Raw genomic sequence first — 14,565 nt, forward strand, 5'->3', positions numbered from 1 at the left:
AGATGAGATAAGGAAATGGATTCTTTGGGTCCCCTGGACACGACCACGACTCCTTCATGGTGGTGTGAAAATGTTCCCACGTGACGCCCATGCTTGGGCCTCTGTGCTGCACAGTGACCCCACGGGCAGGGCTGGCCGGCACCCCTGGGCTCTGGGGGCCTGTGTCCACAGTTGCTCGTGTGCAGACTGCTCCCTAGAACCTCGTCACCTAAAGCGATCTCTGCCCACCCGCTTCCTAAAGCAGTGCAGACTCCCTTCCCACAGATTCCAAACGACACACCAGAACATCTGTTTCCATAGTGAGAGCTACCTTGGTAACAAAATGAGCCGAGAATCTAATTTTTTCTGAGTCTTCTCAGCTCTTCCACCCTCTCACCCTGCCCTCCTTTCCTGCAGTATTTCATGGCTTCAAGGAGCAGGTGTCTATCGCATGAGTGGCAGGTGTCCCCGGCAGAGGTGACGCGAGGCCTCTGCTAACACAACTCGCCGTGACCAAAGAAGAGCCCGTGTCTGGCACTTCCCGTTACCTTCACGTAGGACTTCTCTGTGTCCACAAGCTCCTGGATGACTTTTCGGAGGCGGTCTGCATCCGAGAGGTGGCGCGCCAGAGGCCTTGGAGGCGGGTCCTGACTCTCCCTGGGCCCCTCCATGCCGTCGGCCTGGGCGTTGGGGAAGCCCCTGCACAGCGCAGCGATCTGTTCAGCACTCTGAGAGGTGATGAGAGGTGGAGAGGAGTTAGTGCTCGGGATGCTGCTCCCCATTTGTATCAGCCACCCGCCAGCCATGCGGGGACTCGGGACTCACAGGGAGGCTGGGTCAAGGGCGAAAGGCTTCCTCCGTCCCAGACCCCCTCTATCATTTGGAGGTCCAGCAAGGAAAACGGCACCGCGCTGTGCTCAGTGCTGACACAGGCTTGCCATTCGCGCAGTGCTTCTTTACCCCTGGAGTCCGCCTCCAGGCCCGGGGCTCGCCCTCTACAGTACGGCGGACGTCGCTCAAATCGAGGCGTGATGCCTTTCTGAAGAGCGCACACACGAGACGGCCCCACTGGGTCCACACGTCCCTCAACAGTTGGCCTAACTAGCTTTCCATCTCCAGCCAGCGAGCCCCAGGAGGCTCAGGGGTCACAGTAAGTGATGCCGGGTTGTAGCATGGCTGGGATCCAGTCTGCCTGGAGTTTGGCCTTCAAATCTGACCATGTAGCTGTGCCAACTCCTGCCAAGTAACAGATACGAATGGAAAAGTCTCGAGCTGGTGCAGATGCTGGGAATGAGTGGAGACTGAGGCAGATGAGAGAGGAGGCCCTACCCTAATGGGCTGCAGAGACTGGCAGGGCACAGGCGGGAGCAGGTGCCACACCAGTGCCTGCTGAGAGCAGCAGCGGAGGCATGGCCAGACCCCTGGGAAACCTCCTCAGAGTCTAGCCAAGTTGGGTCTTGGCAGTGAGTAGCCATGGCCAGACCGAGGAAGAGGGCAGTCATCCAGGTAGTGGGGACAAAATTACATGGGATCAATCAAGAAGGAGCAGGAATATCTGGGGAGACCAAGACCTCTGATGCCTGCCCTCGTTAGGTCTGAGCCTCCTCATGGCGACGTCTCCAGTCTCTTTCATGTCTCCCGGGGGCCTCCACAGTTCCTGGAGCCCCATCTGATCACACGCCAAGTGTCTTTTATGCTCTTTCCTTCCCTCCTATCCACACACATCCAACCCTGTCTTACATGTCAGTCTGGAAGCTTGTCCAGGGCAGGGCCAGGTCTCCTTGCCTCTGCCCCACATGCCCAGCTCAGTGCTCATTTCTCCAGCCACAAAACAGGGCCAACAATTGGTGCTCATCAGTATGTGGCAACCTCCGTGTCTCAACCCAGTCCTTTCTTCCGTTTAAATACCTTCATGCCTGGCCTATGTCCACCTCCATCTGGGGTAACCAACTGAACTTGGCAGTAGGATCTCTTAACACTAGCTTAATGCATTAGCTTTGCTTGGATATTAGAACGCAAACATGATACAAGCATGTGGTGGCATGACATGCATTTTACACGAGTCATCAGCAGTTCAATGCCTCAGAGAAAACAGGCCACTCTGACCACCTTCCCCCTGCCAGCCCCCTCCCTGGCAGTGTCTTTGGTGATGGGAACACACAACCAAGATGAGAAGTCAGCTTGGGCCTCCTGCCTGGCCTTTCAGTCTCCTTCAGGAGCTCCAGCTGCAGGCCTCTCTTCCTCAGAGAAGCGGAAGACGGCTCTTGCCCAAGGACAGGAGACTCTCCAAGACTGGAAACACTGAAGTACAGCCTCGAGCAGTCTGGAAACCAACACGAGCTTGGGTGGAACAAACGGAAACTCCAAGAGATTACACAGATTGACGTGCTGCCTGGGGACAGGCTGCCAGGGAGGCTGTGGCAAATGTGGTCCAGGGCAAGTGACAGGCCCTGACAGACTGCCAGGTTCTGACGTGGAACTGCTTCTCTTTCACTTTGACATGAATCTTGGTGCACAAGTTAGATCAACCTGGGAACAGGGACTGAGCCTCCAACTAGACACACAGAGCATTAAGATAATTTACTTCCAAAATAGTCGATGCATAAATAAATACTGATGATTCTCCTTGGGCCTACATATCTTCCACCTGTTTTTACTTTTAAATGTGAACACATGCATATTTCTGGTGATGCCAGTCCGAAGGCATGTATTTCAGAGTAAAATTTCAAAGAATAAGAAAAGAGATGTGGATCTTAAAGTGGCAATCGGATTGCAACCTTGATTTTTCAGAATGTCTCATATCACACTCAACCACCAAAGCTCAAGATTCATTAGCGAAGAAGCTCCATGATGCTGGTCATGCCTAAAGCCTAATGGCACCCAACCATTGCAGCCAAAAGGTGGCGTGCCTTCTCTTCAAGGTGTGTCATGAAGAAACATGAAGAATATGACCAACCCACCCAAATCCTGCCCTGCAGCTCCCCCAACCACACACACTCTTCACCAGGGGCCTTCTACCCAGGCCTCACCTCAGCTTTGGTTGGGGAGCTTCCGGAACACCTGTGCATGCCTAGACCAAGTGAATCAGATCCCTGCAGCCTCATCATGGGTGTTTTGTAAAAGCTTCCCAGTGATGCCCAGTGTGGCCTGTTTGAAAACAACTGCTCCACCCACTAGGGCAGCCACATCTACCTGGGTATTCCAGGAGTGGTGTCGACTCCAGGGGCCTGCACTGACAGATGCCACGTCAAAGGGGTGTGGACTGAGCCCGCAAGCCAGGAGGAGCTAGGTGGACTCACACTCTGACCCGAGGTTCTGGATCTTGCCCTCCGACTGCGTGAGGCCCTGATAACAGACTCCAGAACTCATTTGAAATCTCTATCCTGGGATTTGCACCACAAGCGCAGACAATGTAATTTTGCAATCCTAAAAACTAACCGTTTCCAGGGCCGTGGAATCTATATTAGGCATGCATATACTGTGTAAAATAAGATCTGACAAAATGCACCATAAGTTAAATGGCATCTGGTGAGTTTGCAGCTTTGCCTCACTGGGATGTCAAAAATCACACCTAACAATGCAGTGTTAAAATACCGAGATTTTAAAAATAAAGTATCTTGCCATTTTAGAAAACCAGAATCCATCTTAAAAACACTTCTGGTGGGATTAACTTTCAGAAAGTAAGTGTTGGCTGAGACTCTTCAATCATAAGTCTACTTTTCCAAGTATCACAATTAAGTGCTTCAAGTGCTACAATGACACCACTTGTTGGATAGGTTAGCTGTTGTCCACGGGCAGCTGAGAGGACCACCTGGGATGGAAATGAGGAAGCAGAAGAGTGACTGCAAACATCTTTCAAGACTGTAAATGGAAGAGTCACTCGGGTGACTTAGTGATGGCTGTACACTGACGGGTTCTGTGCAGACCTGATAAGCACTTCTGGGAACAGTGACTGTGTGAGTCCCGGGGTCCTTACTCATGAAAGCAGCAGCAGCAGCAGCTCTCACCCTGCGCTGGGTCTAGGACAGGGAGTGGTGCTTGCTGAGCGCCTGCTGTGCACCGCGCACGCACCGTCGGGATTCTCACAGAACACACTGCACTGCCTCTTCCCCACGATCTGCAGCGGCTCTCCAGCTGAGGGACAAGGAGGCTTTGGCAGGACTTTCACGGCAGGGGACCCGTCTCCTCTCTGCACAGCACTGGCCCTCCTAAGTATTCAGCAGAGCACAGGCAAAGCAGGCCTGCTACTCCTGCAGACTCTGGCCACAGGCAGTCAGGGCTCCCCTGGACCCAAGGGATCTAGGGATGCAGTCCTCGTGGCGTAGAGAGGCAAATGCAGCTACCGCACATGCAAGCGGATTCCACCCCTGCCACTGAGGGATGCTGCTTTAAACGCAAGAAGACGGGCGGGGCCCGGCAATGCACGCCTATGATCCCAGCAGCTCAGGAGGCTGAGATAGGAGGACCACAAGCTCAAAGCCAGCCTCAGCAAAAGCGAGGCACTAAGTAACTCAGCGACACCCTGTCTCTAAATAATATACAAAGTAGGGCTGGAGACGTGGCCCCTGATTATGATCCCCAGTATCCCCCCACCCCAAATTAATAGATATTAAGTATATTTTGCTACCCAGTTATGCTCAGACTAGACTGGGATCTCGTCCCTGCTGCATGCAATACTGATACTGATCAGGAGGCCAGTCTCTCGGCATGGGTCCTGCTTTCTGGCTCAGTGCACAGCAGCGCCTCACTCGGGAGCTCTGGGTACTGCAGGCTCATCTGTCAAGGCAGCTGTACTCTTTCTGGCCCAAACCTACTTCCAGCCTAAGAAAAAAAAGTTTAAAAGTGCCGCATAATTTGGGGTAATATTTCTGTAGAAACACTTGAAGATCATTTGCAGTGTGTGTTACTTTTGAGTTCCTGATTTAAAGGAAAAAAATGTTAACCCTGGGGGAGGCGGGATCAGTAACAGACTTCGATAACACACAGACCTGAAGATCCTGTCCTGCTGCCGGGTTAACTGGCCACATCACAACATGTGGTCTCTTGGCACAGCCCTGGCTGCCTCCCGCAGCCCCCGTTCCCTCCACCACACTTGAGCAGCTCCATACTGAGCCATTGATCTGGACCAAGTCCAAGTTGAGAATGTGTCCACAGTTTCACCAGGTCATAGGCAGAAGAACTGTGTTTCTGGTACTTCTACTGCCCCCAAAGAGAATATCGGAAAAATTAAAAATAGATTTTAGGTAGGCCAGGGGTAAATGGCTAATTAGCCTCAAGGATAGTCTAGCCCCAGCAGGGAGGGTGTGGTTCACCTGCTTTGTGTTCTCCTAGACTGAGTACTAAAAAACCCTCCCTTCAACGTCTGGAAGCCAGGAGGAGGTTGCATTGCCAAGTCATCTCCGAGTGAACTACGGTGGCAGCTGTCAGATTCCAGCAAGTTAGTTAACTCAGAAAAGTTCCCCTTAGGAGAAAAAAGACTAAAAAGCACAAAGGACTTTTTCTCAACTCACTTTGCACTTCATTAAAGTCATCACTAACTTATAAAAAGACCTAATATTAGGTCTTTTTATGCTGGCAGAGCATATCTAGAAGGACCCCAGAGGTTTCGATGACTTCCTAGAAAGGCAGAAAAAGACCATGGCTGAGTCAAATCAGCCCTGCTTCCCGGGCTCCTCAGAATAGGTGGCCAATAGCATCCTGGTGTCCAACCTGAGCTGCCCTGGGCTGCCTACAACCAGGGCAGGACTTCAGGGCCAAACTCTGGGGGCAGACGGCAGGCCCACAGGCAGGTTGGGTGGAGAGGGCAATGCAGGGGACAGGGAGGAGGGAGGACAATGTGTGAGCACCTTGGCAGGCATGAGTGGGAATAAAACAGATTCAGACTATAGCAGCACTGAGGGAACAGACCAGTGAAAATCATCACGGTCAAGATGGTGAACTCCAGGGAAAGGGCCTGAGATCTTTATCAAAATAGTACAAAAAGGAAGAGGAAATCCCTGAAAAGTCTCATATTCTTCGTTCTTTAGACCAGACGGTTCTATTTCCAAGGGATACACTAGACGGCAAGGAGGTAAACTGTGGGGGCAAACAGTACAGGTACTGCACACTCAGTACCAGTAATGCAAGAGCCTGGCACCTGGTGGCCAAAGGACAGGAATGAGCCAGGTGCAGTGGCACATGCAATCCCAGCAGCTTGGGAGGCTGAGGCAGGAGCAGCACAAGTTCAAAGCCTCCACAATACAGCAAGACCCTAAGCAACTTAGTGAGACCCTCTCTCTAAATAAAATTTTTAAAAGGGCTGAGGATGTGGCTCAGGGGTGAAGCACCCTGGGTTTGAATTCCTGGTACTAAAAAAAGGAATGATTTATTGGTAAGGGAAGAAAATAGGCTGCATATTTAAAAGTTTGTATATCTATTTCCTATCTATAAATACACATGTATAGGTTTTTATAAAATTGAATGATATAATAAATGCAATGGTTAACACTGCATTCCAAATTATTTTAATTTTAATCTTTTGGCTTATCTGAATCTTATTTTACATAGTACTTGAATTTTTACATTAAAAAAAAAATTTTTTAAGGAATCCTTCCCCTTCACTTTACAAAAAAGAATTTGAAGCCAAAAGCCACCACAAAGCGCTCTGCAGGAGGACTGCGACCAAGGGCCAACGCGGCCCCTCCCCTTGCTGCCCAGCATCGGGAAGGTGACTCCGAGCAAGGAGACCAGGTCACAGAACTGCGGGGGCTACTCTGGCTGAGCAAGGTCAGGGACAGGAGGCCACAGCCAGACTGCAGGGCAGAGAAAGGCAGCTTCCTACGCCGCCCCTGGGGCTGGGGAGAGCATGGAGCTTACAGGAACTGAGGGCCAGCATGGCGGCGTCCACGGACCAGGCCGTGCAGGGACACATGGCAGAAGACAAAGCCACCCTCCCAGGCGCCGGGAAGAACTGGACACCAAGGTGGGAGGAGGTGAGATGGTGACCTTTCCTTAGGAGCAAGGTGGACAGAACAGCCTGCAGAGGCGAGCGGCAGACCCACCACCCTGTGCCCACTGGGGAAGGGTCCCGATGACAGCACAGTGCGGGTGGGCGTGCACCTAGTGGCCCTCCAGGGCCTCTGCCCCTCTCCCTGCCCAGTGTAAAGCCCAAGCCCACCCCGGGGCCCCTACCTTAAACAAGGCAGAGGCTTAGGCACACAGGCTCTGGAGTTGGATCCCTGGCCAGGCAACTGCCAGCCACGTCACCTTGACGGACGTCCCCTGACTCAGTCTACGCACCTACAAAGCAGGGGTCATATTTTACTGATCACTGAGGAATCAGTGAGATAAAATATGTAGAAAGCCTTAGCACAGTGCCAGGGCTCAGTGAAAGTTCCAGGGAGGTTAATGTCTCAATTCTCTTCTCAGAAGTACGGAAGAATACATTTTCTCAGGGCCAGAACAGGCATATTTATTCCATCAGTAATTTTTTGCAGCGACCTTTCTCCCTTCCGAACTCTGTTCTAGGTACTGGGGACAAAGGGCATAGAGAGGTGACATGAATGACAAAAAGGGAAACACACAGTGTCTCAGAGAGGAAAATAAGGCTGGGGCAGGGATGGCTGCAACTTTAACAGAGGCCAGAGAAGGTGAGGCTGCCCCAAGGGAGGGAGGCGAGGGAGCAGCCACTAGGATGTCCAGAGGAAGCACAGCCCTCCTGGGGACACATTTCTGTGAGAAGACAGAGGCATTTAGGAAGTACTGAGTGTGCCCAGGGGTACAGCCTCAGCACTCAGGACAGCCCGGAAGGCAGGGGTCGCCAGGGTCACTGTTGGGTGCCTCTGGGTCACAGACCTGGCAGGCACCCTGCTCCTGGGAGGGAGCAGCTGAGCCACTCCTGGGAACAGGAGGAGCCCCGGGGCAGGCCTGTGCGTCCTCGCTGCCTGCCTTCTGCTCGCTGCCTTATTTAACCGCAGTTTGGTGAGAACTCGGGAATGAGAGAGACAAGCTTTTTCTGCCAAGGACATTTCAAGGGCAAGGGCAGCATCTACGCGACTGAGCATCTCTTTCACAGGAAATCGGAGTCTCAGTGTTCCTGGAGGAGAAGCGACAGAGTGGCCGCTCTGCTGAGAGGTGCCTCATGGGTGGGGTCTGCGTTTTTTCCTTCCCCATTTTTTCTTTTCTTTTAAACCAGAAATACAGGGCTTCTGATGCACGTGATTAAACCTGCTCACCCGGACGGGGGCACGAGAGCTGGAATTTTCCTTGACTTCTGGATGCAAATAATACAATACCCAGGATATAAAAGAGTCGCTGGTGACCCGACTCTGAAACAAGCAGGTGAGTCGGGTGGATCGTTGGAGGAAAGTCGGCCACATGTGGCCAGAGGGCCAACTCCAGCCTGCCGTGGTTACTGCGGATAAAGTTCTGTGAACTCGGCTGGCTCATCACCTCCACGTGGCCTGACTCTGTTCTCCCACCAGGTGCAGAGCATGGTGCACCATGCAGTGTGCACCAGCTGGCCCTTCATAGGGAAAGGCTGGGTTGTTCAACTCTCCTATAGAGATGAACCCAGACCAAAAAAGGTTCTTCTTTTGGATTAAAACTCAAATTAATCTATAGAACTTCACTCTGAAATTGTTCAGTAAGTGCAAATGTTAAAAACGACTTTTCAGTTATTTGCCTAGGACTACAAATGACATTGTAATTCACGTAGGTACAAAATCTTTTATGTAGTATGTTTTCAACTGTGTCAAAAACTAAACAAAATAAAAACACCCGGGTGCTCACTTGGCTCAACTCCAGGGCTCAGAAAAAAACACTTAATTTCTCTGTAGTTTTTACTTGAAACTGTGTTGCTTTTGATAGAAGGGATAGGTCTGTGTTCTCTTCCTGTGGCTTGGAGCTTTAGTACCTGCATTAAGTCTTTGATGTGACTACCATATACCATCTAATATTCATCATATACACACTGTCTAGCCCCAGAAGCCTCTGAACCAGTCTCTCTCAAGGTGGGGAGCCTCGCTTACCCAGGACCTGCTACCTGCAGTCCACCTCCAGGACTCTCCCGTCCATGGGTGTTCCTCCCAGATGGCAGCTCTGCTTTTTATTCTCCTCCTCTAATGTCCCCTCGTGGCCTACTTTTTTTCTGACAGTCCCCTAAATCAGTCCAAACCTATGTGTTTAAGAATAACTCTGTCGAACGGCTAATGATTTCACTTAACGCTTTTGTTCTAGTTGGTTCTGCATGAAGCACCCATTTTCTGAAACAAATTTTCTCAAACCAGAGTCATGCCTTTGCCTTCATTCTTGGAAACGGATAACATGCCCCTGAGCAATCTCTGCAGGAAAGGTCTTAAAATATTACATCGTCTCCGAATTTACTAAGATGAAATTTTTTTTCCTTTTGCTTATGAATGGGTGGACACTAAAGTGCTAAAGGGACTCTCTTTGCAGCTTATTTAAAGAGAAATGTGTCACTGATGCCAACTGTAATCAAATTCTTGACAGTTCAGTGCTCTGAGGAATCTGTTAGCCACCAACTTTCTGGGCAGGCAACGTCTACACTGTAGACTGAAGACTAGGGATGACAGAGTTGGATCCTGTCACCCAGCACTGGTCTAACAGAGGTGTCCAACACTGTTCAGACAGCTCTGCCCAGCTGCCCAAGCCCAGGCCATGCCAGCCATGTCCCCTACCCCTTTCTCTGCTTCCCGTTCTACTTATAATGCACATGGGTTCCTGTTCCCTTACCTAGAAATGCACCAAGTAGGGCGGCACCTGGCTCCTGGCAGTAGCCCAGGCACTCAGCTTGGAGAGCAGTTCTTAGAGGCTTGAAAACCAATATATTTGGTCATACCCATTCCAATTCCAAGGGGCTAAGGTCAGCCTCTGGAATGCTACCGAGTCCTGTCTGCTGGCGCCCTCTAGCCGTTCCGGTCCACCTGCGTAGCCTCGGATCCCTCCTGTGCATGGGGTATGGAACAGAGGCGGCTTCACGGCGACACCCACCAACACAATCCACTTGGAACCCACCGTACTGCTCTTAGTAACTCAACCCTGCACTGAGCAAGGAGCCTTTCATTAGATTCCACCACCAACAGCAAGTTGTTACCACGTGGTAATTTTCTCTTAGAAACGCTGTCATGGAACCCACAGGGCAGTGGCTTTTGGCACGGCCACCCCACCGTGGGGCAGTATGTCAGCACCACGCTCTCTGCTGCTGAAGGGCCATTCTCCCCGGCCATGTCTTCCCAGCACAGGGGTGAGGGGGTGCAAATACAGCAGATGCAACCCCAGAGGATGAGGCGTTCACTTCGGAAGACACTGCCCCTCTGCAGATGGGATTTTTACATTATTTTGGAACTAAATATAAATCTACAGGGAGAGGGCTCTGACCGGAAACCAAAACGGTGCTATCCAAAGAAAAAGTTAATGGAGAAATGTTCTCTAACAATGAGTGACAAAAATCAGAGCGTCTCTCTTGCCTGATCCCTCTGCCACAGGCAACCAGCCCTGAAGAGAAGAGCACTTCCATGCAGATACACGTGATTTTTACACCCTGGAAAAAAATTGTGCTCATGTGTGCCCCCAAATATATTTTAAGTAACTATTTTTGGAAGATCAGTATCCGCTTATTGTACTGTATGATTTTAAGATTATTGTATACTTCAAACTATCAAACTATTAATAGTATCCTAGGACTTATAAACTTCTGTAGATTTCAAATTATGTGACAATAATTACTGGAAATTTCATTTTAAGTCTATGAAATAGTTTCTTGAAAAGCTAAAAAAAAAATTAAAGCAAAAAAAATCAACAACAAAATTTATGCAGCCTAACCAAGTTTGTAAGTTAAGCTAATCAATCAAACAGTTGTGTTCAATTTTCTAAAATCATACCCTGCAATTTACCAAATAGAGTTGCTTTGCCTTTAAATCAATTCACGAGTAAATATACCCCTATTCCACACATCTGGTATTTAAACACACAGCCCCCTTCCCTTTTCTTCTACAATCAGCACCACATTCTCCTTAATAAGCAGAATAGTACATTGGGAAGAGCTAGTTTTTTTGTTTGTTTGTACAGTGGATTGAACCCAGGGCCTCTCACATGCAAGATAAGGCTCTACTACTGAGCTACAGCCCCAGACCTTCTTTATTTTATTTGCAACAGGATCTTGCTAAATTGCTCAGGCTGGCCTCAAACTTGTGATCCTCCTGACCCAGCTTCCAAAGTAGCTGGGATGCCAGGCATGACCACAGACTGGCTTTAGCATCAGAGCTGGGTCTGAATGCTAGCTCTAAAGTTTACTGGCCATCACACACTGGCCTGACAGTTAACTTCTCGGGTTCTCAGATTCCTCATGCTAAAGGGAACTAGTAATATCTATTGAATAGGCCTGTGAAAGAAACAGATTTAAGTGAGGTGATATAGTTAAAATTCCTGTGGACACAGAGCTGTCTCAGCAATCTTGCTCAGCATCCTTGCAGTTTACAAACCCACTTCACACACATGGGTCTTGCAGAAATGTAACCTCACTCTTTTTAACGAATGCATACCTAAGGACTCAGAAGTGAGTCCCTCTGAAGCAGGAGGCTCCAGCTGGGCTGGCACAACGCTCCTTCCACTTCATGCAACAGCAGATTTAAGAGCAAACATCTATTTTCCTTCAACTAAGTGCAGCAGGGGATCATTCCTTCTGGTTATTTCTCCTTATCTACTTTTTGGTGGCATTCTACAAATGTGCTGTTTGGTATAGCATTAAGCCTGAGAAAATTGGAGTCAACCCAAGGTGACAGCAACCCTCAGCCACAGAGCCACAGAGCCTATGTGCCTGCCCCTGCTCCATATATCCTTCTCCAAAAGGAACCAAGCCATGGTTTCCCTGCCTGATTTGCTATAGACAAACTGAATTCTTATTTTTTGAGCATTTGAATGTCACCTCTACAATCTTTTGCTTCCACATAAAAGCAGAGTCATCGTGGATGCTTAGCAAACCAACGAGCTACCTACTAAGACAGCCCGGCATTGTGTGGCACCCCACTACAGCACCAGGAGAACAGGCAGCCAGCTTCTCCCCACCACACCGTCTTCAGCAACCACGCTGTCTACTGACTGCTGTTCCTTCGGGTTGCATGATTAGGGAGGTCTCCCGGGCACTTCTGAAGAAAGGCACGGGGTGAGGCGGGAAGGGCCAGGCCTCATGCCCAGAAAGGCCCAGGTTTTCACTTCTAATATTCAGCTGAAAATAGTGATTGGAATCTGGTTTCAAAAGAAGTGTAGCTTGGGGAAGAAAAATCATAAGCGTGTACAATATGTTAATACCCTGGCAACCTTAATTAGGCACGGGTATTTCCAAGGGTTATTTACCTTAAGTGAGCAAGATGCAAACCATATGCCCCTTTAATTATAGCTTCAGATAACTTTTTTCGGGATGTTAGCAATGTCATAGTCAAGTCTGTTACATTAGTTCAGCATCCTCAAACAAGATCTGGAAATGATGGTAATCACATAAAGAAAGAATGTCGGCCATAGGTCTATATTTTCGAGACTTTACTACTAACTGATTTCTAATATCTAACACTGACTACAAAACAGGAAAGAATAGAATTTAAACTAAAACTACCATTTTTCTTCACAAGTGACTTTGCGATTATGACCAAAGTTCTGAAAAATACAAAGTAACTAAAACCCTGTTTCCCTGGAGGTGAGAATCATCACTGGGACCTGGGACAGGTGTGCACCCACGACACTCCAGCAAACCCCAAAGAAAAGGCAAAGCAGCAAGACAGTGGAAACGGATCTCTTGTCAAAGCCTCAGCGTTGTAGCTCGGTGGCCCAAAGCCCTCCCTGGGTGACTGGTCTGACAGTCGCTCTTTCCCACTCAGTGACTCACTATAAAAGCTTCCTGCTGGAGTCCTCCACAGTCAAGTGAGAGGACAGCAGAGAAGCCCGGCTCCCTCCTGCGGCCCGGAAGCACCGGCCCACACGGCACATCCCAGAGCTTCCCACCTGGCAGCTGTGTTCTGGTCACACGAGAGGACCCAGGTGGCAGAGGAGAATCGGAACTCAGAGAGCCGTGAGTCCCGAGGAGGAGGGAGCGTCGGGGCTGAGGGAGCAACAGGGGAGGTGGTGACAAGCAATGGAAGGACGGAACCGAGTGCGGACTGCGGCGGGGCGCCTTGAGCAACCTACCTCCAGCGTTCCTCCTCCCGAATCAGCGACGCACAGGGGGTTTTGCTGCCCTGGTCTTCGTGGTACCAAGAGCAGCAGGAGACTGACACGCCAGCAGTAACGCCCTCGTCACCTCAGCCATCAGATGCCCACATCGAGGGGGGAAGGACCACAGTGTGCGTCCGCGGGACACTTCCAGGACCTCTCCTCCCTCAACCCCTATCTCCAAACACAGTGACACACGCGTCCACTCACAGCTGGGGCGCTAGAGGAAACTGCAGAATGACTCAGAACAACTGCTCAGAACAAGTGAAGGCAGCTGCGTTGTGGGGCTGCGACCTCATTAAAAGGTGGGCCTCTGCTCGGAGTCACGAAAGGCACAGGAGAGGCAAATGGTTCACTTAGTCTGCACAGTCCGGGTCTCGCTGGCCTGCGACATGCACAAGACGACAAGAGGCACCAGGACAGCCGGTTCAGGATGCCTAACACCGCTCCACAGGGAAGGCCCTGGTGAGGCAGCTTAACGAGCCCTCCCTCTCTTGGACACTGTGAAAGATCAGACAAGAGTCAAGGCACCCAAACAGGAGCGAGCCAGAAGGAGATCACAACCATCACTGTAACTATAAAGAGGGCAGCCGGCAGCCACAGACTCAGCCAGGGGGCCGAGGGGCTTCTCGTGATGCCCTCACGTGAGACCCCGTGACCACTCTGCCTAAGCAGCCCCTCCTAGCCCATCAGACAGCTGCTTGTCCTACCAAAGAGGTCTACACAGAGTACAGTCTTGCCCCCTCCCCCAAAATCATTTATTCACCAATTACAGAAGATAAGACTTTTTAAAATGCCAAAACAGCGGCACATAACGTGGACCGGTGTCAGTGACCTGGAGGTCTCCAACCACCACCACGGACATGACCGATTCTGGTCTCAACCTAATAATTTATTGGCCATCTCCAGGTTCTTAATTATTTAACACCCCTTAGTGTCTCTTAGCACATTAAAAAAGTAAAGCACAAATAGCTGATCCCACCCAACCAATTAGACTTGAAAAAACAAAATTCAAAACGCCACTCGGCTAAACAAATGGGGTGCTTCTCAGATTGTAGGTACTTGATAATTGATTTTTCTGTGTCAATAATAAGTCAAGACCCAGCCAAGGCTGGATGATTCAGATATGTACTGGGTTCAGAATCATGAACCCAGAGCTCACAGATTTCCAAAGCGAAAGTCTGGGGATAAATGTCATGAGATTGGTGCCCTCCATGGAATGCATGCAACTTGTATATGCAGTTTTCTGGAGTTTCATTGCTTTCATCAGAGTCTCGATTGGTCTGCTCCAAATAATTTCCTAAACAAGGTAAAAGCGAAGAGCAGAGAGGACTCGGGAACAAAGTATTTAACTATCTTGACCTTTGACCATTACCTTAAAAAGAC

General features: G+C 49.9%; 1 protein-coding gene across 1 annotated transcript in view; it reads right to left on the minus strand.

The window, feature by feature from the left end:
- Tiam2 (TIAM Rac1 associated GEF 2) overlaps window positions 1-14,565 on the minus strand; it is a 218,392-nt gene that overhangs the window by 13,560 nt on the left and 190,267 nt on the right. The window contains 1 exon segment of the mRNA XM_047557396.1: window positions 528-707. Within this exon segment, the coding sequence (XP_047413352.1) occupies window positions 528-707 (180 nt within the window).

Source organism: Sciurus carolinensis, chromosome 7, assembly GCF_902686445.1.
Source record: "Sciurus carolinensis chromosome 7, mSciCar1.2, whole genome shotgun sequence".
In the NCBI taxonomy this organism is placed as follows: Eukaryota; Metazoa; Chordata; class Mammalia; order Rodentia; family Sciuridae; genus Sciurus; species Sciurus carolinensis.